Source organism: Sphaeramia orbicularis, chromosome 15 (genome assembly GCF_902148855.1).
Source record: "Sphaeramia orbicularis chromosome 15, fSphaOr1.1, whole genome shotgun sequence".
Lineage (NCBI taxonomy): Eukaryota > Metazoa > Chordata > Actinopteri > Kurtiformes > Apogonidae > Sphaeramia > Sphaeramia orbicularis.
Genome location: NC_043971.1, coordinates 31,230,494 through 31,258,250, shown reverse-complemented (window position 1 = coordinate 31,258,250; position 27,757 = coordinate 31,230,494). Strand labels below are relative to the sequence as shown.

General features: G+C 37.5%; 2 protein-coding genes across 2 annotated transcripts in view; both read left to right on the top strand.

Annotated features, from left to right (window-relative positions):
• The window catches only part of LOC115433988 (ankyrin-3-like), a 104,622-nt gene extending 100,447 nt beyond the window's left edge, over positions 1–4,175 (top strand). Inside the window, 2 exon segments of the mRNA XM_030155620.1 lie at positions 572–644; positions 2,151–4,175. Coding sequence (XP_030011480.1) covers positions 572–640 — 69 coding nt within the window. The 3' untranslated portion in view covers positions 641–644; positions 2,151–4,175.
• Positions 4,176–5,428: 1,253 nt separating this feature from the next.
• On the top strand, positions 5,429–20,089 carry LOC115434173 (coiled-coil domain-containing protein 6). Its single transcript, XM_030155940.1, has 9 exons — positions 5,429–5,738; positions 6,970–7,119; positions 9,039–9,167; positions 10,185–10,288; positions 10,871–11,031; positions 12,207–12,363; positions 13,062–13,162; positions 14,405–14,526; positions 18,820–20,089. Exons 1-9 carry the CDS (start codon positions 5,484–5,486, stop codon positions 19,021–19,023), a joined length of 1,383 nt encoding a protein of 460 aa, XP_030011800.1. The 5' UTR covers positions 5,429–5,483; the 3' UTR covers positions 19,024–20,089.
• Positions 20,090–27,757: the final 7,668 nt, after the last annotated feature.

Below are 27,757 nucleotides of genomic sequence, written 5' to 3'. Positions count from 1 at the left end.
TGTGATCCTGATGTTGTCCTCCAAGGATGCAAGAGAAATTTTAATGATCTCTGGTTTTTCCTGGTTTGGAATAACTGTCTTTGTTTACTGCTCTTCTCAACTGAAATCCTGCAGATAACAAAGTATTTGGGGTGCAGCCATGCATGTTTTTTTTTTTTTTTGACAGTGTTAGTGTTTTCATAACAAAGTGGATGCTGACTGTGCTCCTCCTGACTGTGTGGTTTTCATGCTTTTCTTTAACAACACTGTTTATATTTGAACTTTTTAAAGTTAGCCGACTGTATGACTAACGAGTGCTGTAACCCTGCTGTGGAAATACAATCTATCTCAAGCGCTTTATTTAATAACACCGCTTCTTTCTTTCTAGGTGACTGGTTGCTGTGTGCTTTGGGTCCTAATTATTTTTCTACTTCTAACATTTGCTGTGTCGTGTTGCATTCACATTACTCTATTTTGTTGGATTCTACTTACCATTTTAGGTTGAGTGTTGGGTTAGAATTCAGCATCTCATTTCTAAAGATAAGGACACCATTTCTCATTTGTGTTTGTGTGTGTGTTTTGTGTTTTATAGCAGGAAGGAACCAGGAATAGCAGAAGAAAGGAGGACAGAAGGTCAGGGGATAAGAAGCATCACTCATAGCCAGGTACAGCAACACAGTCTTTTACCTCAATCAAACTCTATATGAGATTTTATTTGTTAATTTTCCATACCTAGTCTACTTTTTGATCACTTTACAAGTATCTCCCTTCTGACTTTTATATATCCCACCCAAAATAATTCCACATCCTCACTGCCACAGAGACTCGATGCAAAAGGCTGATTGGTGTCTGATTCTGGTATGCACTGGCAACAGTTCTGCACTCACCAAGTTTATGTGTCTGTTACAAAAGCAACATTTACAAAAGGCAGCAGGCTACAGACAGTACACACCTCAGCATTAAATTGCCCCACTGATGCCCTCTGCGCCCGGTTTTGTCCACTAAATCCCCAAACCTGCTCAGCTTTGTGGCATCCAAAAAGAGTGTGTGATCCCACTGGCCAGACAGTTAATCCCTACTGCTGCTCACCCTTATGTTACATTTGCAGTGAATCATTCTGTCTGAGTAATACTGACTTAGAAATAATGTGTGACTGCTGTGAAGTCTGGCAAAGAGTGTCTATGGTAACAAAAATCACCATAACAACCCACAGACCGTCAGGCCTTGTTACCATGTTGACATTTTGTCATGTAAAAGAACGGAGGATGCTGACAGTTTTGCAGCTGAAAAAAAGTGCTTTCACTAAAGAAATACATTGGAAAAGATAATTTTGGAATTCAATTTAACAGCGTATGGATATTTACATTTGGATGAGCCAATCTGAAATGTTCAGAAATTAGGATTTCATTATTGTCAGCTCATTTTCTACTGTCCAGCCTTAAAAACAATGGCACGATTTTGTTTAAGTTAAAAAAAGGAAAGTATAATAATCAGCCTAATTTCATCAGTTCACTAAAATAATGTATAAATTAATTTGCTTATGTATTCATTCAAATATATATATTAAATTATGTTTAACTTAAGAATTCCTAATGGTTTTATGATTTTATTTAATTGCTTTTCATGATTTTTATCACCTTTTTTTAATTTTATGGCAGTACTGTCTGCACCTAGCTGTTGCACACTTGGGCTTAGTTTTGTATCATATTTATACTCAACTATAACATTTTCTACCTGGAAGGCTTTCTGACACATCGTTAACATAGTCAAAGGGTCTATTTTAACAAAAAACATAGCCTTTTTCCAAATCTAACCAAGATGTGAGTACCTAAACAACAGTAAATGGACAATATTTTAAAAATTTAAATCATTACACAAGATATAAGCTCCAGTATTCGGAGTACAGGTGTCAGTCTATTCACCCACCACAGCTTTGAGACAATACACATTTTTTGTGCATGTACTGGACTGTAAATAGTTATAAAGCCGCCATATGGTTAGATGCAGTTTTTTATAGTGATTATCATTGAAATTTACTTGGATATGTTGTAAATTCGGCCTTGTTGTCAATATATTACCAATTAAAATAAAGGCTTCACAAATGAATAAACACTTACAATAAACCATTTAAATGTCTTCAATATGTATTAAGTGATTCCGTGTCTTTCCAGATTAATGTTTCCGGGAATAAGGTTCCAGTGTGAGGACTTCAGGCAAGGGTCCAATCTGCTACTATCCACTTCCTACTAAAGGTTCTCACGTGAGAGGAGTCGACCCTTATGACTTAAGCATGAGCATGAAAAACTCACTCCCTGTCAATAAAAGGACACGGGGAGGTTCTCACTCTCTGACTGTGGACCCGTGGACAATGATTCTGCTTCCTGTTTTGTGTGAAACAACACGTGCCATCGGTCCACTGCTGTCGGGAGAGCTTTCGAGGAGCATCGTTTGTTGTGATGACTTCAGAGACTCCATTACTGACCTACCACACAGGTGCAACTGTGACCAAAGATGGCACAAGAGCTTGATCCACATGTTGAGTGGAAAGAATGAAGTAGACACAATAACACAAGAAAAAAATCTAATGGAACACTTCTGATCCAACTTCAACACTCGCCTTATAGTTTTTTCTTGAACCCATTGTTGTCAGGATGTAAATTGTTTTGGGATTTTATTTCTTCCTTTTTAAACTTAAACTAACACAAAAACTTTTTTCTGTATATAAAATTACAATGTGTAAAGTTCCTGGTTGAGATTGCACTGAGAAGAGTAACCTTTTAAGTGCTTTCAAACTTTATGAAAAAGGTTCCACTTTTAAAAGATTTGAGTGTAACTTCACAGGTTCTTGTATAATTAATTATTAGAGCAGGTATAATGTTTGTACATGAAAAAAGCTGGTTTGATTTTAACAGAGGAAATTTCCAGAAAATCAAATTTCAATAATTCCCAAAATGGGAATGGTTCTAATCCTGCAAAAGCAGCCTTTCAGAGTACTCATATTTTCATGCATGCGGTTCACATTATTTTAAGTACAATTTTTACAAGTTTGCAAACACTGTATTCAAATGACAAATAAAACCCTTTATCTGTGTACACATATAGCCCTAACATTTGTCACCAGTTTTATATATTACATTGAAAAAGGTACCATAAAGCATTTATCATGTTTGGGGTGAGGAAGCAGTGTGAAAAAAGGTTTTGCTTCTCGAGTGGGTTATGTCTCGTCTGTCTATGTAAACAGGAGGGCGGCATCTGCTACAAGAACGAAATAATCTGAATGTAAATGCTAGTAGACTGGCTCGCTGTAAAATTATACCTGTATTGTGCGTATTGGCTATAAGGTGTAGGAGTCTCTGTACACTGTTAGACTGTTTGTAATCATTTAAGCGGTGTGTCGATTTGGTTTTCTAACGGCTGCTGTGGTATTAAAGGAAAACTTGGGGCATTTCATTTTGGATTTTTTGGTGAGCTATTTCCTTAATTTAAATCCTACTCACATTAAGGACACATAAAGTCATTATTTGATTGTAGCTCTAAATAGCATATTGTATGACAAAAACACTGGATGGTCAAAAACAATAATTTAAGCATTAAATAAATTGTGTTTTACTCTGAAACTGTGTGATCTTTTTAGGCTTGAGAGTCTGTATATGCAGTGTCGAATAGACTTGTTTTCACTAGCTCATTGGCAAAAATGACTTTACATGACATTAGGATTTATCTTTGTATTGGTTTTCATTAGATGCCCATGTAGTTCAAGTGTGGTGTTCTACTGGTGCGATGGCTCAGTATGCTGATGTCTATGCTGTGGACATGAAAACTATGTAAGAAATCTCTTTTTTTTTTTGTTTTCTTTTTTTTGGGGGGTTGGGGTTAAAGAAGCCAGGAAGGATGTTGTACCACATCCCCATATACTACTATGTCAATCAGGGGGTAGAGGATCCTTTGATATTCTTGAATTATCAATTTTGTCAATTTTGTTTGATATGTGTTTTCACCTGAGCAGATTTTTGATGTACAATTCTTACTAACAGAGTGAAGCCATTGAAATGTAACTATTCTAGCACTTTGGTTATTCAAGGTCTTTTAGAGGCTATAGCAGCAATGATGCCACCACAAATGTTTCAGACATCTTTAAAAAAAAATCAACTTAAAATTAAAAAAAAAAAATAAATAAATAAAAATGCATTGGTTTCACAATACAGCTGTTTCTGTTCTTTGTGTCCTTGAACATTTGTTATTATGTAAATAATGTACTGGCAACAGCAGAATGAAGTGATGAGAGACACTGCCCTTCAGACACAGTTATGCATTCCAAAGTCTTTATATCAGCGCTAATAATCCCTACTCAGGCGTCCTTGAGCAAGAATCTCAGAGCTGCTGGTTAAAGTGAGCTCGAAACGCCTCATGCCTTTTCCTTTCTTTTGTGATTCTTAATAGAATAAAGCTCCCTTCAAATTACTGTAGAATTTGTACACACACATAACCCACTAGGATTGGCTCCAGTATTTTATCAATATCCTCAACGTTTAGTATCATTGTTTTGCAGTTTCCAAAAAGAAATACATGTACATTTCAAATTACTAGACACTAATAGCTGTCAGCCAGTGAACTGATTAGATGTACATATTTTTACATTTAGCAGAACTGTATTACATTTTCCAAAGAGAGATAATGAGGGAGAGAGAGTTGTAATTGACTGGTAATAAAAGCTGCAATAGTTAGCCAGTGAAATAATCAGATGGAAATTAATCTGATATATTACTATTAAAACCACATGGTCCCTTCTGCATGTTATTCCATCGAGGTCAAAACTGGAAGTTTCAGCCTGATACTGAAACACTTCCAGGGCATGTCATGTTGAAACTGGCAAGAATTTAGTTTTGTTTTTGGTTTTATTTCTAGATAACATTAAACAAAAATCATTTGCATTTGTCTGTGTCTATCTAATATAGCCACACCTTTGGAAACACAAGAGTTTTTGGCAAATATTTCATCATAATATTTCAGATTGTGTAAGATATTAAGAGTGTCTAACACCTTTTTTTCCATCACTGTAGCTCAGCTGTAATCTATGGATACACTGATGTTATTTTTCTTAAGTAATTATAACTTTGAATAAGTGGCAGACGAAAACAAGGCAAAATGTATGGAAAGTTTTACTTTAGAAAGAAAATATAGAGAGACGATTGCTTAATCTAGAGAATGATTATCAGATTGTCACTAAAACACCATTAATTGTAGCGGTATAATTTATTTACAGAGAATAAAGAACTGTTCTCATATTAGCCTCTTTCACATCATCCTTGTATATCCAGCTCGGGAGGATTAGGTAATTTAAAATTCATTAGTCAAGGATACTTGGGACAGTACTGGAGACATCCTGCTGGTGGCGCTGTGCCGACACGCGTGTGCAAGGTCACACGGTGTACCATTCTGCTGTGTGCGCTCCTCTAACGCTGCAGCTGCTGTCGTCTCTTCTACTCACACACTGTCGCACAGCCATGGCGGACAGCGCGAGCGAGAGCGACACCGACGGAGCGGGGAGCAGCTCGGCCACCCCGATGTCATCTTCCGCTTCTAATTCGGGAAAACCGAGCATAGTTATTTCACAGTTTCGATTGGAGGAACTGACGAATCGCCTGGCCTCGCTACAACAGGAGAATAAAGTTCTTAAAATTGAGCTGGAGACGTTCAAACTCAAGTGCAAAGCTCTGCAGGAGGAGAATCGGGACCTCCGCAAGGCTAGCGTCACCATTGTGAGTAACGTTAGCCAGCTAACTAGCTATATGCTAACATCACGCTAACTATGATATTGCGTTTGTCAGTCACTCTGCTACACCCAGTGTGGTGTTATTTCGCCAACAGAATTAAACGTTAACAGTTTCACTGTGCTGAATATGCACGTTTGCTGGGATGTAAAGCTATCTGCTCGGTGTTATGCTATGTTAGCTAATCTGAGCGAGTTGGTTACTTTGCTAATGTAGCCAGTAGCTAACCTTTGCTAGGGTGGGCAGCGACAGCCAGCTATTTGCTTTGTTTTGTTTTGCATTGACAATGTTGGGTAACACTGGCTAATGTTAAACGTGTTAAATTAGCCAGGCACCTCCCTTTTCAAGTTACCAGAGTGTTGTTAGCTCTTTGGTCTGCTGGTTGCTCCCTGCTAAACATTGTCACCACGTTATGGTCAGCAAGGCTATGATATGGTAACAGAGTGTAAATGAGTAGCTTAGCAGTGGTAGCATTGGCATGAACCAATGCGTCATATGTCTTCAAGCTCATTTAATGAGCCACAGCTTCATGAAAATGTGTAACCGATCTGCTGGATAGCTGGTAAGTATGTAGGCCAAAGTTAGCAAGCTAGCTAAATGCCAGGCTCATATGTTGGCAAGTCAGCCTCACTGCACCCTGCCCACCCTGTGGATGTGTGAAGCTTAACTAGCTGTTTAGTTTCTATTGTGCGTCTCATTGTTCTTTTAACAACTGACACATTCTCACAGCTTGCAGAACAGCATTTTGCTTTGAACTCCTAAAGAATGAGGAGTATGGAGAATTTGAGACTGGCCTTATGATCACTATACTAACTGTTGTTGCTGCCGAGCACATTTCTTTAGGGCTCTCATTCCTCACTCTTCAACCATTGCTGCAACATCTCTTGAGTAATTAGGGAAAATCTGCTTCCTCTTTGGCTGGCAGACTTCACTGCAGCAGATTTTGTTTGATTGGCATGTGTGTTTGCAGAGCACTTTTACCCACATGTGCCAAAAACAATTTAAGATAATTATTTATACCCAACATTGTTCTCCATTTACCATTTTATTATAATCTCACAGCATAAACACTTCTGGTAATCTTCTATCAAAACTGAAAACTTTTTTAAATAGTATTAAATATTTAGTAGAAATAACTTTCCAGTTGCAGCTCTTGAGTCTATGGTATTTTCCTAATGTTTGCCTCTGTCATTGTTCTCCATTTGTCTCTGTCTCACAGCAAGCCAGAGCTGAGCAGGAGGAGGAATTTATCAGTAACACCTTGTTCAAGAAGATCCAGGCACTGCAGAAGGAGAAGGAGACCTTGGCAGTCAACTATGAGAAAGAAGAAGAATTTCTCACTAACGAACTGTCAAGGAAGCTCATGCAAGTGAGTGATGGGGCTGAAGGAAAGAGAAATGCCAATTCTTGTATAAGTGGTTGCTTGTTCAGGGCTAACTGTTTAGCACAATGTTGACAATTTTGAAATCCATTTGAGTTCATGGTGATTTCATGAATTGGGATAGCAAATGCCATTGTCACACTGAGATTTTGATATAATAGTCATCGATGTGTTTAATACAAGCTCACTAGGTCTGTGTGTAGGAATACAAATCCGTGCGTGAGTTTGCTCCAGCTAGTGCATTGTCATCATCAACTGTACTGGTACTAGCCTGAAGCCTGGAAAGGCTCAAGATGACTTCACTGCGGCTGCTCGCTATTCTAAATGACTCTCAAATTACTCTCCTCCCGTCTGTCGGTTATTTGGTCCAGTCTGTTTTCCACATCTTATTTTCCCAACTGCTGAGCACTCAGCTTGCACACTCTCTGACACTTTCTGCGGCTAACTGTAGTCTGACTAATGATTTGTTGATGTGTAAAGAAGTGGGGATCTGAACAGTGCACATGCATGTGCCTTAGCAGACCCTGCTTAAGGTCATACAGATGGATGTTGTTTGTGTTTTTTGTTATCTTGCCGTCTTACTTAACATGAAACAGGCCTGTGTCTGCTTCTGCCCATGGATTGGTAGTCATAAACAGCCCATAGTGTTTGTGTCTGCACATACACATGGGCTTTGGTTATAGTCTGGTGATGAAATGAGCAAATTATTTATTCTCCTGCTCCTGTACAGAAATACAGTTTGCAAGAGTTGTCTCTTTTGGTTATGGACTTGTGCATTACTCATCCAAACTTGACTATACAAATAATGTAAGTGCTTCAGGATGGATTTTGAGTGCTTCCCTTTCAGCACACTTCGTAGAGCACACACTGTGAATTTGACACACCCTGTAATTGCTCCTTCCATCTCTATAACATTTGCCAGAGCTGTAGTTCACACTTTTTGGATAAAAGTGATAATGGTGTTGATGTTAATGGAGTTTATAATTAGAGTAAGATACTCAGACACTAGAAGCGAAAAATGAACTTCATCTTGTTTGCATGGCTGCTAACTTTATTTTGCTATTGCCTTCAAGCCATCCTTAACAGACAAAAGAGTCCAAGTAGGTCACAGTGTCTCTGAAACAATGTCCAAAATTTCAAAATGAACTAAAACATGTTAATACAAAACAGATTTGGGTAAAAGATGCTACTCACCATGTTTGCACATTTGGGTGGAGGCCTTGTACTGTAGCTGTGGTGGTAAATTTCTGACCAAAGGAAGCACAGCAATTCTTAAAATTGTTAGTATGTTAATTTGAAGGAAAAAGTCTCCCGCTGGGTGGGGAATCATTTGGCGACTTGCTCTTTTGACCAGAATATTCTGTATGAATGCAGTCATTGTATGATCTAATTGTTTTTCTGTGAGGTGTTTCGTTTTTTCTTTGTGTCTATAACATAATGGAAATTGTTTTTGTTCCCCTTTTGACTTTTCCTATAAATTAACATTTTGCATCCCTTTCCCCATAATGAGTAATCACTTATATAATTCATCATACAGTCGTTCCATTTTGAATCAGTGCTGAGCCGCACCCTTTCTTTGTATTGGTGAGCTGCCAAAGGTGGTTACTTTTGTTGCCTCCAACAATCTTAAGTCATGGCTTTCCTCCTTTTTCTGGGAATTTTAATCATGAATCAGAGTATAATACTGGCACTGTTTTAAACCTATTCTGAACGTGCTAGCTAAACATTTTGATCTGACACCCGACTGTTTGTCCGCTGCAGTCATCAAATAGTTTTTATGTGACTCACCATGAATCTCCTCTGGGTTTTTTTGTTGCTCTCATTCATCTCTCTTTTCACCCACCACCTCTTCTTTTACTGTGTCTGCACACAGTCTCCTTACTGTCTGTCTTTTCCTTTCATTGTAGCTCCAACATGAGAAGGCAGAGCTGGAGCAGCATTTGGAGCAGGAGCAAGAGTTCCAGGTTAACAAGCTGATGAAAAAGATCAAGAAGATGGAGAATGAGACCATCTCAAAGCAGCTAACCTTGGAACAGGTGAGTCAGGGCAAGGACAGTTGGGTATGAAACGGTATTTTCTTCATGTTGAATTGTTTTATTGGTGGGCAGAATTAATCAATTCCAGTTATTGGAAAAAATGTCTGTGTCAAACTTTGTAATGTTTCCCTGCTGTAATGAAAAGGTTTATTTTTTTTAATGATGTGCATCCATGCATTCGTTATTGCAGCTCACTCATGAATGTATGTATATGTGTCAGAGTGATGCTTATGTAATAGTATTGCGCATTCTTCCCAGACAGGAGATGTGCTCATTAAGGTGACATAGTTGCACCAGAAAAAAAACAATCAACTATATCAGCTCGCATTAGATCTGCAGTAACTTGTCAACTGATTAGTCAGTCATTAAAAAAGACTTACAATTAATTTGTCAGTGGTTGTATCATATTTTTATAGAAGAATGTAGTTTTTCACTAGTTTTTTTTATCCTTTAATCATATTGTACCTAATTTCTTGTATTGTTCCTGTGCTGTTGGCACAAAAGAAAAGCAAGATGTTTCAAGCATTCAAGAATGTGAACTTGTACTTGAGAATGAAAAGTTTAGGATGAAAGGGTTGTGCTTTAGGTTGTCCTAAGGTTTTGTGGTGTTGCTTTAAGTTGTGTGATATTTTGTTTAACAGATTTCCCATACTTTTACCAACGGCAGTTGATTAAAAGAATGTATGTAAATGAAAGTTAAGTGCAGCTACATCAGCCCAAGAAAAAATTCCCTAAGGGGACAATAAAGGTTATTATATCATATATCAGTGTCAGTGATGATGACTATGGTTCTTTGCACAAAGTGACATAAAAGGTTTTTCAGACTGTTCTGGTTTTCAGTGTATCTCAGTCATTAAGCAGATGTGGTAGCCCTAGTGCAATGAAAAAGTAACATATCTGGTTGAAAGCTGTACAGTGAAATGGGTTTGCATTTGAGCGTACATTCTTGTGAATACATTTCAGCGTCAAGGTTTTTTCGCCCATGGACATCATTCATTCCTCTCTTTTATTCTTCAGTTGAGACGGGAGAAGATCGACCTTGAGAACACATTAGAGCAGGAACAAGAAGCTCTGGTTAACAGACTGTGGAAACGGATGGACAAGCTAGAGGCTGAGAAAAGGTATGTAATAACTATAATTATCTTACATGTTAATATTTATCACCATCCATACATATTAAAGTTTTATAAAAGGGAAGTAGAATTGAGTCTCAAAATCAGTTGTGGTGAAAATAGAAATCTGTTGTTTTAATTATTAAACCAGTTATCTTTGTTTGAATTTTTTTGTTATTTTCCAACTTCTGTGTGAATGTATGGGACCATACTGTGTATTTGTTCAGTTAATTAATTACACAACTAGCCTCTCTGTACCAGGAATATCTAGTATGTTTATAATGCACTATTTTTAACCATGGATTTTGTGCTTCACTGATTATTTACGGCAGCAGGATGGTTTATGTGAAAATGACCCAGAATAAACTACAGTGTCCACATTTATTGTAGTAAAGGAACATGTCACCTTGTGCACAGGTGTTCCTTGGTGATGTCTTTTAATAGTTTTTGGACATCAGCAGAGCTCTGGCACAGAGCACCCTTCAGGCATTGTGTCTTGTTGTCTTCCATGATACCACATTTTCCACCACATTAAGGCTTGTGCAGCAGGAATAAAAATTGTCTTTTTGTGTGCTTGTTTTCTAAAACTAGGATTCTCCAGGAGAAGTTGGACCAGCCTGTATCAGCTCCTCCCTCCCCAAGAGATGTTTCCATGGAGATCGACTCACCAGAGAACATGATGCGGCATATCCGCTTCCTCAAAAATGAGGTGGAGAGGCTTAAGAAGAGCCTGCGCACCACAGAGCTGCAGCGTAAGTGGCCCCTCAGCCTGTCACATGTCTGAGGAGGGGTGGGGTCCGGAGGGGCTGATATCCTTAAGTGCTGATGAAGGGTGTGATGGGTAACCTGATGGTTAGATGAGCACTGAGGAGTGTCTTAACCCTACACCCAAGGATGGCTTGTTTTACAAGAACAGGATACTTTAGGGCTTATACACTGACGGTTTATAGCCTCATTAGATGCTTGTTACTCACTGTTACCTTACACCTCCAGGGTCAATGAAATGCCCAATAGACAGCAATAACCACCTGAGATGCTCAGTGTGGCACGCATTGTTCCTCTCTGGTGATCCATAACAGAAAATACATTGTCTAGTAGAGACTATAATGATAGTTATTGTAATTATTATTGCACTGTTTGGGACATAATTTGATGTTGAACATTGTATCGTAATAATTGTTTTGAATGTTATCTATATTTCAGGAATGTTTTGACTCTCAAAAAACAGACTGCAAATAGCCATCTGGTTTCCACAACTTTCTGTCAGAACCCAAGTCATTCTTTAGACTTGAAATTAGACTTGAAATAATTAGAAATATAGATGGATGTGAACAACTTTAACACAATATTTTTGGTCTTGTCACCTAGCCCTGTTTAGTAGACATTTTAAGTTTTATATCACAGGCAGCTCATTGAATGGTTTTAGTGCATATCAGTCCATCTGGTTTGTCTTTAGATTTCTTTTTAGTACCTGTGACAGTCTGACTTGTATACAAACGTAATGGCTCCATAATAAGCTATTATCTTTGTTCATGAAGACCCCATTTTGGTCAGTCAGAGATGCTTGTTCAACTCAACAAAGGCTTTACAAACACCAGAAAACATTACTGAGCGCTCGACTCTATTTTGGCTATGCATTGTTTCTGCCACTAGAGGGAGGTAGTAGACAACAAGTGCAAAATAGAGAGGTGACATCATGAGTGTTACTTTACATATCCATTACCACCACTTTCTCTTTTGAGGACATTGTATAATATAAATAATTAGTAAGGCCTGTTTAAGGGACTTTGTTATACCTGCAAAATTTTACTTGAAAAGGTTGGAGTTAGACTGCTGAATATATTCACATTGTTGAATTTTCTCTATAGTATACAATGAGAAGGATGTGTTCCAGACATTTGTTTATTTTATTCCATGTCTCTCACAGACACAGAGAAACGTGCTCAGTACATCGAAGAGGAGCGACACATGAGGGAAGAAAACATCCGACTGCAGAGAAAACTTCAGAGAGAGATGGAGCGCAGGGAGGCCCTGTGCAGACAGCTTTCAGAGAGCGAATCCAGTCTGGAAATGGACGATGAGAGGTAAAAGATAGCTCGGGCACATAACCTCACACTAACCCTCCTACAAACAACAGAGTGTCAGCAGGACAACAAATGGGAGATCTATGAATCAAACTTGCCTTGTCTCAGTAAATGAACAAAGCTGTGTAATGTAGTGGAGCCTGTTGTTGTGGCTGCAGAGGTCATTGTGTCCATGGATCACAGAGGCAGTTAAGACTCTGACATTTCCAACTGGGTGATGGGTGAGGTTAAATGGATGCAAAAACAAAAAACAGCAGTACATGCATACTTATGCATGTTATCATAATAACTGATAACATGCATACTTACAGCGAGATCAGCTTTACAAGAGAATATAAACACAGTAGAAATAAATGAGCATATATGTGAGGTGGTTATTGAAATTTATTAAGGGTTTTTTTGTTGTTGTGAGACCACCTATTCATGGCTAATGATTTTCTACTACACATGACAGAAGTACTTAAAAGGTTAAATCTGGTAATTAGGGGACCCACTGATGGCTAAATTTTGAGCTGCTGTAGATGCTTAAAACAACAAAGAATATTGTCGTATTCCTTACATAATAAAAATGGAATATTAATGTATATATAACTGTAGTTATTTCCCTCTTGTAGTTACTTCCTTCTTAAAATTGTAAGCTATTTATATTTGGAAATTCGGGGCTGAGTTCTCATGAAGCGAGCATCTCATCCTCTCAGGTACTTCAACGAGATGTCTGCACAGGGCTTGCGAGCACGGACCGTTTCCAGCCCCATCCCCTACACCCCGTCCCCCAGCTCCAGCAGACCCATATCACCTGGTATGTATATTTGAGATGGCCACTGTCCAGGTAATAAAATACTGATCCAGGTTGTTGTGTCAGGTAGAATGGCTGTCAAAACAATAAAATGCACCTTTGAAGCAAGTTGCTTTGATGCGTTGCCAGCTTACAAGCCGTATCTATGTTCCAGAGTAGAATAATAAAATTCAAGTGACGTATGTCATTTATCTAGCTCCCAATCTGGAACAATGGATAGACATGTCTCTTAAAACCATAAAGACTTCAACAGGGCCATAATAAAGTGCCATTACACTGTCTAATCATGACCACAACTGGCTCTCTTACATAATTTAACTACCAACATTTGCTGTCTGTGATTCTGTTTAAGGCAAGTCAATCATAAAATAACAGATTTGTTTAAAAACTAGAGCTGTGTATCAAATCACACCCCTAATTTCAGCTTTTACAATTATTTAGTAGCAAATGCCAGCAACTCAAAGTGTTTATGGTGACATTTTGGATGTAGTGACATTGTATGGCGTACTAGGTAAAAAGTACAAAATCAGTGTTTATTTTGAGTTGGAACAAAATCCCAATATGGTCTACAGTTTTTTGTAAACCAGGAAAGACTCACTGCAGATTAAAAAGCTTTAACAAGAGCATCCTGGTCAAGATAAGCAGAACAATTAACCAGGACAGACGGTGTTGCAACCAGACATACAGTCATATACATCATATGAAAAACAAGGCAAATGAGGTAAAATATCTACAGCAAGATTATATGGCTTTGCATACATGTGTAACCATAGTCCTTATGTAAGCAACGGACTAAAGACTGTCAAAACAAAACAAACAAAATAATCAAGCAGACATACCTTATCACCAATTAAGGTTGAATGCATACATTGGAGAAGAGGGGAGTTAATTGCAAAAATACAGTATCACACAGTTTTTAGAAGCTGACAGCAAAATATTGTTAGATGGGTATCTTTTGTTTTGTATATGTATGTGAGAATTCAAGGTCAAGCCTTTCCAGGTCAAGGCAATCATGTCTAGGCTAATTCAGCAAGATTAGACTAGAGCTAGAAGGTCTGTGTAATCCTTAGGTGTTAGAGTACTGCAGTGTCTTTCTCCTGACAACTACAAGCTAGACTCACCTGTTGCCACAGTTCAACTTATTCCTTACTTATATTATTTAGTTAGAGACTGTTCCAGTTGATTGTAATGTCTCCACTGGTACTATTGTATGACCTGTGTCCCCTGTCGACCTCCCCCGTACAGGTCTCTCATATGGCAGCCACACAGTTGGCTTCACCCCTCCAGCTACACTGTCCAGAGCTGCCATCTCCCACTACAACACCCCTGCCCTGCACGTCCACGGAAGCTCCTCTCACGCCGTAGCGGTGAGTGAAGCCACCCATGTGTCAGGGTCTCATCTGCTTCTAATGGTTAATTTAAGCCCTGTCCATACGAAAACAGTTTCAGTCATATCCGCAAATGTTTTGTATCGGATAGACCTTTTGTCCACATGAAACTGGCGTTTTCAGTCACTGAAACCGCAACTTTTTGAAACCGGGTCCCAGAGTGGATAAATATGAAAGCGCTGGTTTCACGTCTTCATCTGTAAAATGCAGCTTTTCTAAAACGATGATGTCATTCTTCCACCTCTCTAACCTTTCACCCCAGAGGCAAGACGCCACTTCACAACAGCAATGGCAGACTACAGAGTAGTACCCATGCTACAATAGCTGTTGAGCTTATTGGAAATATTGAATCAAAATCTTCGGTCCACATACAGGCCTGGCATTTGTACTACATCATTTTCAGTGGTTTCGTGTGGACGCAGATATTTGCTGAAATGACTCTGTGTTACGGAGCACTGTTTTGAAAATGACAAAGAAAAAGATCCAATAGGAAAAGATATGGTTTCGTGTGGACATGGCCTTAGTGTTTCTGCGTGTCCTTGAAGCCTAGGAAGGTCTTAAAATCTAATAATGATAAGGGTAAAGTTCGAACAGACTCAGCTTGAGTTCTTGGTGGAAGCCTGTTGAAAATAATAAATATGAAGCTACTTCTACCTCGTGTAAGAATCAGGAGTTTTGGGTATTGGTGTTAGTATTACTAAGTATTACGGGCGACTTTGGCTTAATAGGTAGATTAGGTTGTCCACAATCCACAAGGTTAGTAGTTCAATCCTTCAAACTCTTGTCCTCATGTTGGTTCTTGAGCAATTGCTTTGAGAACTATCAAGGTAGAAAGTCCATTCACTGTTTATCAAGTCAGAAAAAAACATTAATCTACCCTTTAAAAACAAAAAAAACCTCCCCAACAAACACTTATTCCCAGTAGTGTTCTACACATTGAGAATGTTACCAAAGTCCAGCCCCAGCATGATCCACTCAGCAATAACAACATAAGCTTAAATTGCATTCTTAATGGTCTTTAAAAATCTTAGCCTTAATTTGCTGAAACATGCAAGAAACTTTTAAACTTGTCTTGGAGATTTAATGTGTTATTTTGCATTCAAGAACTCGATACACTAACCTTTTTTTCTTCTAAATGTTCCATGCCAATTTCCTGTCTTCTGACTGTGCAAGGTCAGTGTTGGATTTGGTTTCAAGGGACATTTAATAAAAATTAGCCTTCAACATTAACCCTGTGACATAATTGTAATCATTGAAAACAAAATTGTAGAGCACATTGAATATGAAATTAACTTTCATAGCTGCTGTAAATGAGAAACATTTTGGTCAGAATGTGTTGACAATCTGCACCTAGATTACGTAAATCTGAGTGATAAAGCCTGGTACCCCATGGTACATTTTGACCCACTTCATCTGTTTCTGTTTATTACCTTTGTGTTATCAAATGTGTCGTGAGCTTTCAGTTCTCTTGTGCTTCTCGATGACTCACACTGATATTTTCATGTACCGGAGCCAGGTTTGTTTGATCAGGTCACTATATCTCTGCAGTCTTCATTAAAACTGAGAGATATTTGGCCAAATGTTTTGTTCACTCTCCCAGTAGAAGCACTTTGCAGGGTGCTTGTGCAGATCTGGAAAGTATGGAATTTAAAAATGCTGTTTTTCACACCTTGAGAAGTCTGGAATTTTGTGTGATAGTCTTAATAAAGTATGAAAAAAAGTTCCTCTCATAGTTAAATTTTAGAGTATGCTCAAAGGCACATAATCTTGTAAGGTAGGAAATACATAAGCCTATAAAAAACTTGATATGATTTGGCTAATCAGTTGAAACTGGAATGATTCTAGTGAAACTTGTTTGTGTGATATCTGTGCACTTTTGTGATTTTTCATATGTTTTGAAAATGTTTGTCAGTAAACATAATTTGAACTTTTCTTACCCCACTCAATGTATATGCCCCTCCTGGGAGTGATATTTCCTTCCTCACAAACATTCTAGATCTGATTGTAAATCATTCTGAGGGAACCCTGAAATGTAGTGGAGATTTCAGCCTCCACTTGCAACCCAAATTAGATGTTTCGACTCAACTAAGTAGTTACAAAAACCTAAACAAAAAATTTTACACACTCATAAAGACCATGGGACTAATAGACGTGTGGAGGGAAATGTACCCCAATACCAGGCTATATACCCATTTTTCAAATCCTCATTCATTATACACAAAAAAAGATTATTTTTTTATTTTTCGAAAGGACCGATCAAAAGATGTAAACACAGATATAGGCACAATAGATATAAGTGACCACACACCTACATATTTAACAATGGACTTGGAAGAAAAACAAAAAAACACACACTGGAGATTTAATGCCTCCATGCGTAATGGCGCAGTTTCTAAAAAGAAAATGGTAGAAGAAATTAAATATTATACGAAGAAAAATGGTAACGGCGAAACATCACCACCAGTCCTCTGGGATGCAGCCAAGGCTGTCCTAAGGGGCAAAATCATTCCTATGACCTCTGCAAGAAAGAGACTAAGGCAAAAGAAATTGCAGGATTTACAGGATAGGTTAAAGTTACTAGAGTATAGACATGCACAAAATAGAAACCCACAAATTCTCCATAACATCAAAATAATTAGAAATGAAATTAATCAATTAACCTCAAAAGAAATTCTTATAATCAACTTTTCTACTACACACAACAGCTACAATCTCAACCAAAAAACTAGGCATCCAAGGATAAAAGTACATGAAGTCAAGGTCTTGGAGTAAAAATTACAGTTTTTAAAAAGTCTGGAAATTTTACTTGGATAAAGAGCAAGCACCCTGCTTTAGATGGCTTTGTTGAAGTGATTTTATATAAATTTAAGAATTTCATAGATTAAAATGCCAAACTTTTTTACCTTGTATGAAGATAAATTGCTTTTTAGTAGAGCTAAAGTACTAAAACTGCACTTACTTCAAATTGTGGTTAATACCATTCAACCACACAGCTGTTTTCATGACTTTACACAGCATGAGCCTTAATTGTTATGGTTCCTTCTTTTATGTCTTGGGTATCCTCCAAAACCTGACCAGCTCTGTGACTACTTTTGTCTGTGAATGTATTGGGTTTTCACTCGTGACTTTCAGAACAGCACATGCAACTTAATGATGTGAAACTATGTAAATTAAACAAAATACCATCTATACCAATAGCACTGTAAAAAAGGGTAATAAACACACAATTCCAATGCTTTTAGAAAAACACAATTAAGTTTATCTGTTGATTTTAACTGCCTACCACTCCTTGGAGTGCAGCCATTGAAGGCTTTCTCTGATTGTTGGCTTGTGTTTCCCATTATCGCAGTCTGATTGCTTTAATCCATATTAACACTTATTGAAATTTTAGTTTCACTTGCTTAAAATGCGTTTGTGTCTGTTCTTTTTCTCATTTTGCATATCCTCATTAAATCTGTCCCATCACCACTCAGCCCACCCAGGACTTGTACAAAGAAGTGGCTCTGTCTGGGAGGTCACAACCTCAGACAGATTAATGTTTTAAACCCCTTTTTTTTTTTTTCCTTTCCATTCCTCTGACTGGAATCACAGTCGTTAGGTCATGACCAATAGCTGAGGTAAACCCACCACTCAGTCATATTTTCCTTTTTACGGTTTTCATCCTGTCCATTGGTACTTTTGTGTCATGACAACAACTAAATATATAAAGTACGTCATTTTAAGATTGGGTACGTTATATGGTTTTTCATTCAACTCAGTCTGTTTTGATTTTTTTATTCATGGTTAGAACAAAGTTAAATAGTGGGTTAAATGAAGAAGAACCTCCTGTGTGTTTCAAAGCAGATCTGTTTTGTTGCACTGGACTCCTAGATTAAAGGGTAAACTAGACAAACATGAATTACAAAATATCTTTAACTTCCAGTCCAGCTGACCTTTGTCATTTATGTTTCTTTATCGTATCATGATACAGAGTGGTACAGAGTAATTGGCTAATTGTTTGATTGACGTCCACAAGGTTGTTCCTATTTATGAAACATGGAAACCTGTATCATTTGTAAATCATTTGCTCCCATAAATGTTTATATAAGAAATATATGTTTCAAAACATCACCTATTAATAATTACAGGGAATATTGAACCTTTGTGCACATGAAACACAGAAAAACTTGAGGTATTGAGATAAATGGGGCTCAGATTTGGGCTGTATGAATATGAATTCTTCGGACTTTGTTCCCTGTTTTGATCTTGTGTGTCCCTCTTTCTCTCAAACAGAGGCCCTCCCCAAGAAGAAGCACCAGCCCAGACAAGTTCAAACGTCCAACACCCCCGCCCTCCCCCAATACACACTCAGGGGCCCAGCAGCCTCAGCCTCCGCTACCCCCACCAGCCCAGCCCATGGTCCAGTCCATGTCCTCCCCGGCAGCTATGTCGCAGCACGCAGCAGCAGCAGCACAGCAGCCTCCCTCCCAGCCTTAACGCCACACAGTCTCTGTCTTTGCGCGTGTTCGCGCACACTGAATGCCACGATGCTACCGCAACAGCAGCTTCCATCATTACCAGCTCTGGAAGTCAAGTTTCTTACTCTCTACCAACTCCACTAAAGAAGCAGCTTCAAAAGTTTTAAAAGGGGAAAGAAACAAGATGGTGGCAGACCCACAGTGAAGCAAGCCGCCTGCCAAATCTACACGTGGCGTTACTTACCTTCTCTTAAAAGGAATGGATGGACTGAAAAATAATCGCTTCTGGGATTTGTAGGCCAATTATCTGTTCCACCTTTTGTCTTGTACATGTTATGTTTTTTTTTTCTTTGCTTGGGACTTAGCTGGTTGGAGTCGTTGTGGCGCTTCTGAGATAGCACAAACAGCACAGAGAGTTTGTTTCCTGGTTGTGTCTTCTAAAAAGTTGGATGTTTGGATCAACGGATGGATGTATGGCTAGAGACACGGATGAGTTGATAGATGGATGTGGTTGATTCTTTTCATGCCTATAATATGACTCAATTGCAGTAATGTCCTCCACTCTGGTGCACCCCACCTCCTTTTTCTCAAAGACTGTCAGCAATTCACCCTGACCCCAAAGTTTAACACAGCTTCGATTAGGTCAACAAGATGCATCACAGAAGACTGCTAGGATTATCTCCATTATAGGGCATTGATCAAACAGAGCTGATGCCACAGTTATTTTACTTCCCTAAAGCATTCAAAGGCTCTGCTGCTCTTCAGTTAAAGGTAAAAAGGAAAAAAAAATCATCAAGGAGGATGGACACTGGTACATAAACCACAGATAAATGTCGCCTATTGAGGTGTATAAAATGTAGTCTGAGGTGTTACAACTTAGTCATGTACTCGGTCTCTTCTCTGCTCTTCTCTCTCTGGTGTATTTCTGAACGCTTCTATCATCCTTATGGATATTCCTCATCAGAAAAAGGAAAAAAACATGCTCTTTACACTAAATATACATACTGCTAAAACATTCTAAATGAATGGTACTGTTGAACTAAATTTCTATGTATGATTAAAGCTCTCAAGATGACAACCTCCAACATTTGTTAATTATTTGTGAGTGATGTTAGGCATGGCTAGATGAGCTGTTAAATACCATATAATGCACTAGCTTTATTGTGTGTGCTTTGCTAACTAATGCTAATGTGGCATTTACTTAGAATTATTGAAATGCTTTCTTCAGGAAATTGCTTATGTTTGGTAGAGGACAGTGTAAAATCATATGAAAGTCATCCCCTGTAGAGGGTGGAAAGTCTTTGGGGGCCAATCAGTGAATCTGTGAAGGCGTCCATTGTGCTTCTATCTTTTCTTACACTATTTCTTATGCTGTCGGAGTATTTGGCAGCTCTAGAACTATATGGTACGATGGTATTTTTGGAACATTGATTGTGGCCAGTTGCTTGATTCTTATTACAATGCATCATGTCTGCATCTTGAGCTTTTAAAGTTTTTCCAATTTGTGCTAAAATGAACACATCTTCAGTCCATGCTTCACTAAAATGAGATGGATTTTTGTTTTTCTGAACCCCTCACACCCAGTCAAAATGTAAAATGAGGTCAGTCACAGGCAACTCTTTATGAGGAAGTGCAGAAAACCACGGTTTGTGCAATAGTTGACAAAATGTATTACAGAGGTCTCACAAAAATGATCAGATGGATTTTAGATTTTCAAAACTGTCTTTCAGCCAGTTAAAAAGAGCAAAAAGTTTTTTTCCAATACAGTTTGATGTGTTTAAGTTTAGATCTTGGGAAATCTCAGGCATGCGATGTGACAATGTATAATCAAATTGATCTGGCTGCCATATTTGATTTTCGTCAAAACTATTGAAACATTTTTAGCACCTTTTCAAATCCACCAAATTTTGTAGAAATAATTTTCACAAAGATTTTTTTTATTTTCAGAAACAATGTCCTAAACAGGACCTGAGTGCATGTCTGCTGAACTAAAGGCCTGTACATACACAGAAATGGTAGTTTTCTCAAGGTGAAAAAAACGAGAACAAAGTTAGTTCTGGTCAGGACGTTTCATACTTCACAAGAAACTCTCCTTGTCCACATTAACCATGTATACTTCAAATTTCTGACTAATCACACAATAGTTGGCGGACACCACAAGAGAAATAACGTTCTGCCCAGATGATGTGTCGAATACTCCCAAACCAGAGCTATGAGAAGAGAATGGCGTCATTCTTTTCTCACAGCCCTGGGAAACAGAACAAATTTCTCTGTACTTGTAGAGTGTGTAATAACCCTATGGGGTGGTCAGCTGACAAAAAAATTTCTATTAATGTTTTACATCCACATTTTTATCTGGTTCAGGTTGAACAGGATCAAGTTATCATGTTGACTCTGGCTACAAGCCCTATCACTGCCTGCAGCTAAAATCTTAATTAAAAGAACATACACCCTCATTGAATTCTACAGTTTTATGTAATGGGACTTAATGACAAATCATTAAGTTCTTACCAGGTTCTGTAATTAATGAAATCTAACCACAAGTGTAAAATAACTGGCAACAAACTCCACTGTGCCATTATCTATGTAATAAGAATGAGGCTGTGACAGTATATTGTCTGTGTTTATCAGTGGACAAAACGCTGAAGGGGATATTTTTCCTTACTTGAATGTAATTACCTGCCTTTACAGTTCACTCGTATAATAGTGCCAATCAAAAGGCAATGGAAGTTTGTCTTTGTCAGCTATCCTGTTCAAACACCCAGAGGGGAAAACACACATACAGGTTTTACAGGAAGTAGGACCTATTAGAGTACAAAGTCCATTACGGCTTCTTTATCATGTTAATGGCAGTTGTATTTCATGGTTTTTATGAATGTGCTTTTTCTGAAGTGACAGGACTTTCCAATCACTGTAACTTCAGATACTCTGTATTATGTCACTTTGTTTGTGTAAAAAAAAAAAAAAAAAAAAAAAAATGCAAGGCTGGCAACCATACTTTCATTTGTTTTATTTGCTTTAAATGTGAAATAATGACCACAAGTGTTACAGAGAGTTAAGAACGATTGACCTACAAATACCTCATTGGAATGATATCACCACTTAACTCTCATCCTGTTCCGTGATACAGTGAGCCTGTTTACATTCTCACTAAAACTGATCATTATCAGATTATTAGTGATCATGTAAACAGTATAATCCAGTGTATCCTCTTCATTTTGTTCATTATTGTATACATTTTTGTTCATTTTGTTGATTTTACTCACTTTTGTTCACTTTGTTCATAATTCTCTTTTTGTTTTTCCTAGTTTTAAGTTAATTTTAATGATTATTTTCTTTGTTTTTTCATTATTTTTCTTCATTTCCTTCAGTATTCTCTTCATTTTCTTCATTGTATTCCCTTTTGTTCATTTTGTTGATTATTTTTGCCTTTTTTATTATTACTACACTTCCCTTTTCTATGATTTAATTATTTTTCCACATGTGCAGATGTATAAGAATTAAATAAATCCGATTAACAGGTATACATGCATGAAGACATCGGTGTATTGGGGAGAAATTTAGATGTGTTAATCTGATGTCTCATAATCAGATTATACTGTTTACATGATCATTAATAATCTGAAAACTCCAGAATTGGATAATGATTGGAGTTTTAATGTGCATGTAAACAGGTTCAATGCCAGAGAAATCCATCATACCTAAAAAAGATTCATTAGAAACAGCAAAGCATAGTGCCGTTAATGTAACACTTCATCATGTGATGAATATCTATCACATGCTTGTCTCTTGATTTTGTGCCAGTGCTTCACTTTTATTTCTTAGGGTACATACTGTGCATGGTTTTGACCGGTTCTAACTGGTTGGTGACCGGTGAATCGCGCTTCATAAATCAATCACTCCAGGATCATTTCACATGGTAAACCTTTGTAATGTGCGTCATAAGCTGAGGAAAACAGGACAACAGTGACACCGAGTGCAAGACCTTCACTTCTCCTTTTATTCTCTACAGGTTACCATAGCTCATTCACACATATAGTAGGGTGAAACTTACCAGAATAACACACAGCCCATTATAACAGTGCTTTGAGTACCATATCAAGTGTCACATACTTGCTGAGAGTTCTGATACAAGTGATCCTGTGTTTTTCTATGTTGCAGTGTTCTTTCATGCGGCTGAAGCCAAGCAACCTGAACTAATCCAAGCAGGAATCTGGACTGAAGGCTCAGTGCGGCCATGCTGGGTGCTGCAGTGGCCTTTCACCTCTGCAGCTTTATGAAGCTAGGTGGCCAAACTGAGAGAGAGATTGATCCAGACTGCAGGGTGGCTCCATATGTTTACACCTGCCAAGTCTCTTACGGAAAAGAACAGCAGGCAGTTGCTTCTCGGGTGTCACAAGAGTGTAGGACAAGATCATTGAGAGGAATATCAGGTCAGCTTTTGTAGAACTGCTGGGAAATTATAGGGTTTTCCGTCCACATACTGTATAAGCCATGGATGAGTAATGTGAGCTTTCATTACAGAGCAGAAGCAAAAACAAAAAAAAAGAAAGTGGGACTAAATGTGGCCTTACATGATTAGATTAATAAGATATATCACACTGTAGGTTTAATATCTGCTAACACACCACATTGTTTTAAGCCAACTGTGTTTGTCCTTGTCAGTGGGAGGATCCTTTTCTGTGGTGGGAGCTGAACATTTAGCTGGAGTTCAAATCTAAAATGAAGAAGTAAGACAGAAAGCCTACATTTACCACAGGATTTGGGTCAAACTTTATATTTTAGCATCCGTTGCACAAACAGGTTATAGCAGTTATCATGAGATCTGTATAGGACCCCAGTTGACATCTGTGTTATGTAACTGATATGTATGGATAACAGCCAAAAGGTCCATATGTCCTGACAAAACAAAATCCTCATAGAGCTGAAAACACCTTTGCTTCTGTACCCCTAAGCAGAAGAGTCCAACTGAAGTTACCTAATTAACACTGTTAATTATTTATCTGCTGTAATAGGTTAAAGAATGCTATTGTAATATTGGGCAAAGCACTTTGTAACCTGTGCTAAATGTCCGTAGTTTGCAGTGGAGCTGAAAACAGGAAAGTTGTCTTAACCGAGTTATGGGAGGTAACTTATTTTCAAAAATGCTGCTACTTTTTTTTCCCCCAAGTGCTATTTAATCAAGCTTTTGCCTAAACAAGATGATATCATTTGTTAAAGAAAAACACAATACAAATAAATAAAACTGTTTTAATGTCAATGTTAGGGTGCCCAGTATGGATCTTTGAAGGACACCAGAACAGCTTGATTTATTTGGTTAAACAAAAAGGTGTTGAGTTCTATGAAAGAAGTATAGGTGCAGTAAGTTACACTAACCAAACACATGAAATGTAACTGATCTCACAAACCATAATATACTTGTGTCCATAATAAGTATCTGGGTACTCTTCTAAGGTGTTGGAGTTTTCATTTCCGTAATCTAAACCACAATATGTAAGTTTCAGATTCTTAGAAACCTCATTAGAATTTAAAAAAAAAAATTTTATTGAGTAAAGCATCATCATCTGACTTGTGAACTTGTGTAGAAGTTATCATTCCAGGACCACATTTATGAAGTATGAAATCTTTTGAGTTATTTATTGGATTTTTATCTAGAAAACTTTTGTTACAATACAAAGCTTCAGACAGATTCTTAGAAAGTTCAATATAATGTTTTTTTATGTTCAGCAAAGCACCATCAACCAACAGTCTGTGGTGATTACTAATACTATGGATTCTTTCAAATAAAAATAGTCCTAATTATTTCGGTCAGCAGTGGCACAGTTATACCATCCATATTCTGTTATCTATTCATATCAATCAGTAGATGAATACTATTTAATTATGGACTTAAATGAAAGCATTGAGTTTTCATTTCTCAGCCTTAGTGACCCATATACTGCAACTGGAGAAGCATCAATAAAAGTAGGATCGATAATAACTTACGCAAGCCTGTAATATTCAGCTGCAACATTGATTGTAGCATGAGTCGATAGTGTTACCAGTGTATCGGTGCCCTCGTCACCCCACCCTCTCCCAGACTCATACACTATCCCTACTTGCTCTGCATCTGGTTGAAACTGGTCTGGGACAGCACGTCAAGGTAATGCCAGTGTAGAACACAATTAACTGTGCCTCCCTTGTTCTTTTTTCACTTAATTTTTCAGGCAGAAGGGGATTATAGAGGGTAAATCTTTTTTATGTAAGTCCATTCCTGGCAGAAAACTTGAACTATGGGAAAAAAAGCATCAAAGTTCCTGAAGAATTTTCAGCATGAAAACCAGTTTGACCTCTGTTCTGTACTGTTCCTCTGTTCCCTGTCCTTTCATCTCTCCTCTTAGCTCCCCTTTGAGCTCTCCTTTCCTATTACATCTCTTCCCTGCCTTTCCCTACAGACTTCTTCCTCAGTGTTTCTGACCTGAGGTTATGAGAACGAGAACAGTCACATGGTACATTTTATGACGCTTCTGAAATTTCACGAGCAATTTTTCTTTCATCTCTCACCACCAAAAAATTAAGAAATTAAAATCCAAAGCACAAAATAGACCAAGTATGTGAATAGGCAGAAACCCCTTTTGTCATTAACTTCCTGTGGTTGTCTCCATTAAAACTTTACAAGGGAGTGTTAATCTGATGGAGCAGATGACACAGAAAATTACACACAGCATGTATTAACCCTTAGAGACCTAGAACTGATTTTTTTTTTTAGGTGAGTTCCAATGTTTTTTCCCTCAACATTTAACTTTTCCTCAGTAACTTATCACCATTTATTATATTATTCTCTGTGATTTCTATTTTTCAGTGAAAACTGGGTATTTTCCTATATTTAAATGTAAATGATCATGTTGATACTCATAAAAACTCAGAGTAAATTCAAACCGTATTATATCAAAACAGAGAAAACTGAAAAATAAGTGACTTTTTGAGCAAAACATCATGAAGTGAATGTACAAACATATTGTCATTTGTCAAATTACATGGCTTTTATTGATGGATCAATGTTTGCTGAAGATCACAGAGTTTTTACGTTCACTACGGAGCCTCTGAACGTCCAAATGGGTCATATCTGATGCCAGTGGAAAGCTGAGAAACTGTATTTTACCAGAATTATTTACATGTATTGACAAGATTAATGGTTCAACACTTATCAAACATCTTAGATCAGTAGATGCTTTTGGTTGCTTGTTACTGTTTAGGACTTTAAGGTTTTTAAAACATTTTCCTCTACATACTGAAACATTTTACTGACATATATCTAATTTGAATCAAGTTGTGTTCATTTAGGATTTATAAATCCATTAACTGTTGCTGTAATAGCAGAAATGAGCATGATGGTTAAGGTTCCAGCTGAATGACGGTCTTGTGTCATTTGTCATTAACCCATAAAGACCCAAACATCTACTGATATAAAATGTTTAATGCCTGTTGATCCACTAATCTTATCAATACTTGTAAATAATTGACATCAAATACAGTTTGTCATGTTTTCATGGTCATCAGTTATGACCCATTTGGATGTTCAGAGGCTCCGTAGTGAATGTGGAAACACTGTCATCTTCTACAACATTAATTCACCAGTAAAACCCATGGAGTTGAATCAATGACAGTGGATGGACACACTTGGATTATATTCAGTATTGATATCTTTGCTGAAAAAGTCAGTTTTTCTTCAGTTTTCTCTGTTTCTTTTTTCATAACCCTCAACTTTAATCTGAGTTTTTATGAACATCTACACTACCAGTCAAAAGTTTGGACTCACTTTTTCATTTAAATGACATGAGATGGACCGCAGATGGCCAACAAGTGCTCAGCATCACTGGGAACTCCTTCAAGACTTTTGGAAAACATTTCCGGTGACTACCTCATGAAGCTCATGGAGAGAATGCCAAGAATGTGCAAAGTAGTAATCAAAGCAAAATGTGGCTATTTTGAAGAATCTAAAATATAAAACATGCTTCGAGTTATGTCCCACTTTTTTTAACTACATAATTCCATATGTATTCATTCATAGTTTTGATGCCTTCAGTAAGAATCTACAAAATGTAAATAGTCATGAAAATAAAGAAAAACTAGGTGAGTCCATACTTTTGACTGGTAGTGTGTATGATCAGTGAATTAAATATAAGAAAATACTTGATTTTCACAAAAAAAATAGCATAATACAAAGGCTATTATTACAATAAATGGTGATAAATCACTTAAAGGTTAAATCGTGATAAAAATTCATTTAGGAACTGACACAAGTCACACTGCACTGTAAAAAAAATCTTGTTTTCACAGAAAAAAAAACTGGCAGCTGTGGTTTACAGAACAATACTGTAAAAAACACATCCAACTGTAAACATATTTACGGAGTAACATGTAGATTTAACACTGGATTTAAATGGTAAATGGACTGCACTTATTCAGTGCATTTCATACACCTTCATGGTATCCAACGCCACCAGGTCAATTTAGGGTTCAGTGTCTTCCATGGACACTTTGACATATGAACAGTCTGAGCCAGGATTGGAACCACCAACCCTTTGGTTACTGGACAAGCCGCTCTACCAACTCTACCAACCCATTCATTTACAAATTTAAAATGTTGAATGTTTACTTTTTTATAACTTTTTTATTAAAAAAAACAAAAAGCAAATAGGCTGTTATTTCAACATTATGGTCTTGCAGTTTAAATGGCACCACATTGTTTCTCAGTTTACAGTTTTATTTTC

Coding starts and splice junctions, on each gene's coding strand:
- LOC115434173 (XM_030155940.1), top strand. CDS start 5,484: ATGGCGGACAGCGCGAGCGAGAGCGACACCGACGGAGCGGGGAGCAGC. Junction 7,120..9,038: donor TGTCAAGGAAGCTCATGCAA/GTGAGTGATGGG, acceptor CTTTCATTGTAG/CTCCAACATGAGAAGGCAGA. Junction 9,168..10,184: donor AGCAGCTAACCTTGGAACAG/GTGAGTCAGGGC, acceptor TTTATTCTTCAG/TTGAGACGGGAGAAGATCGA.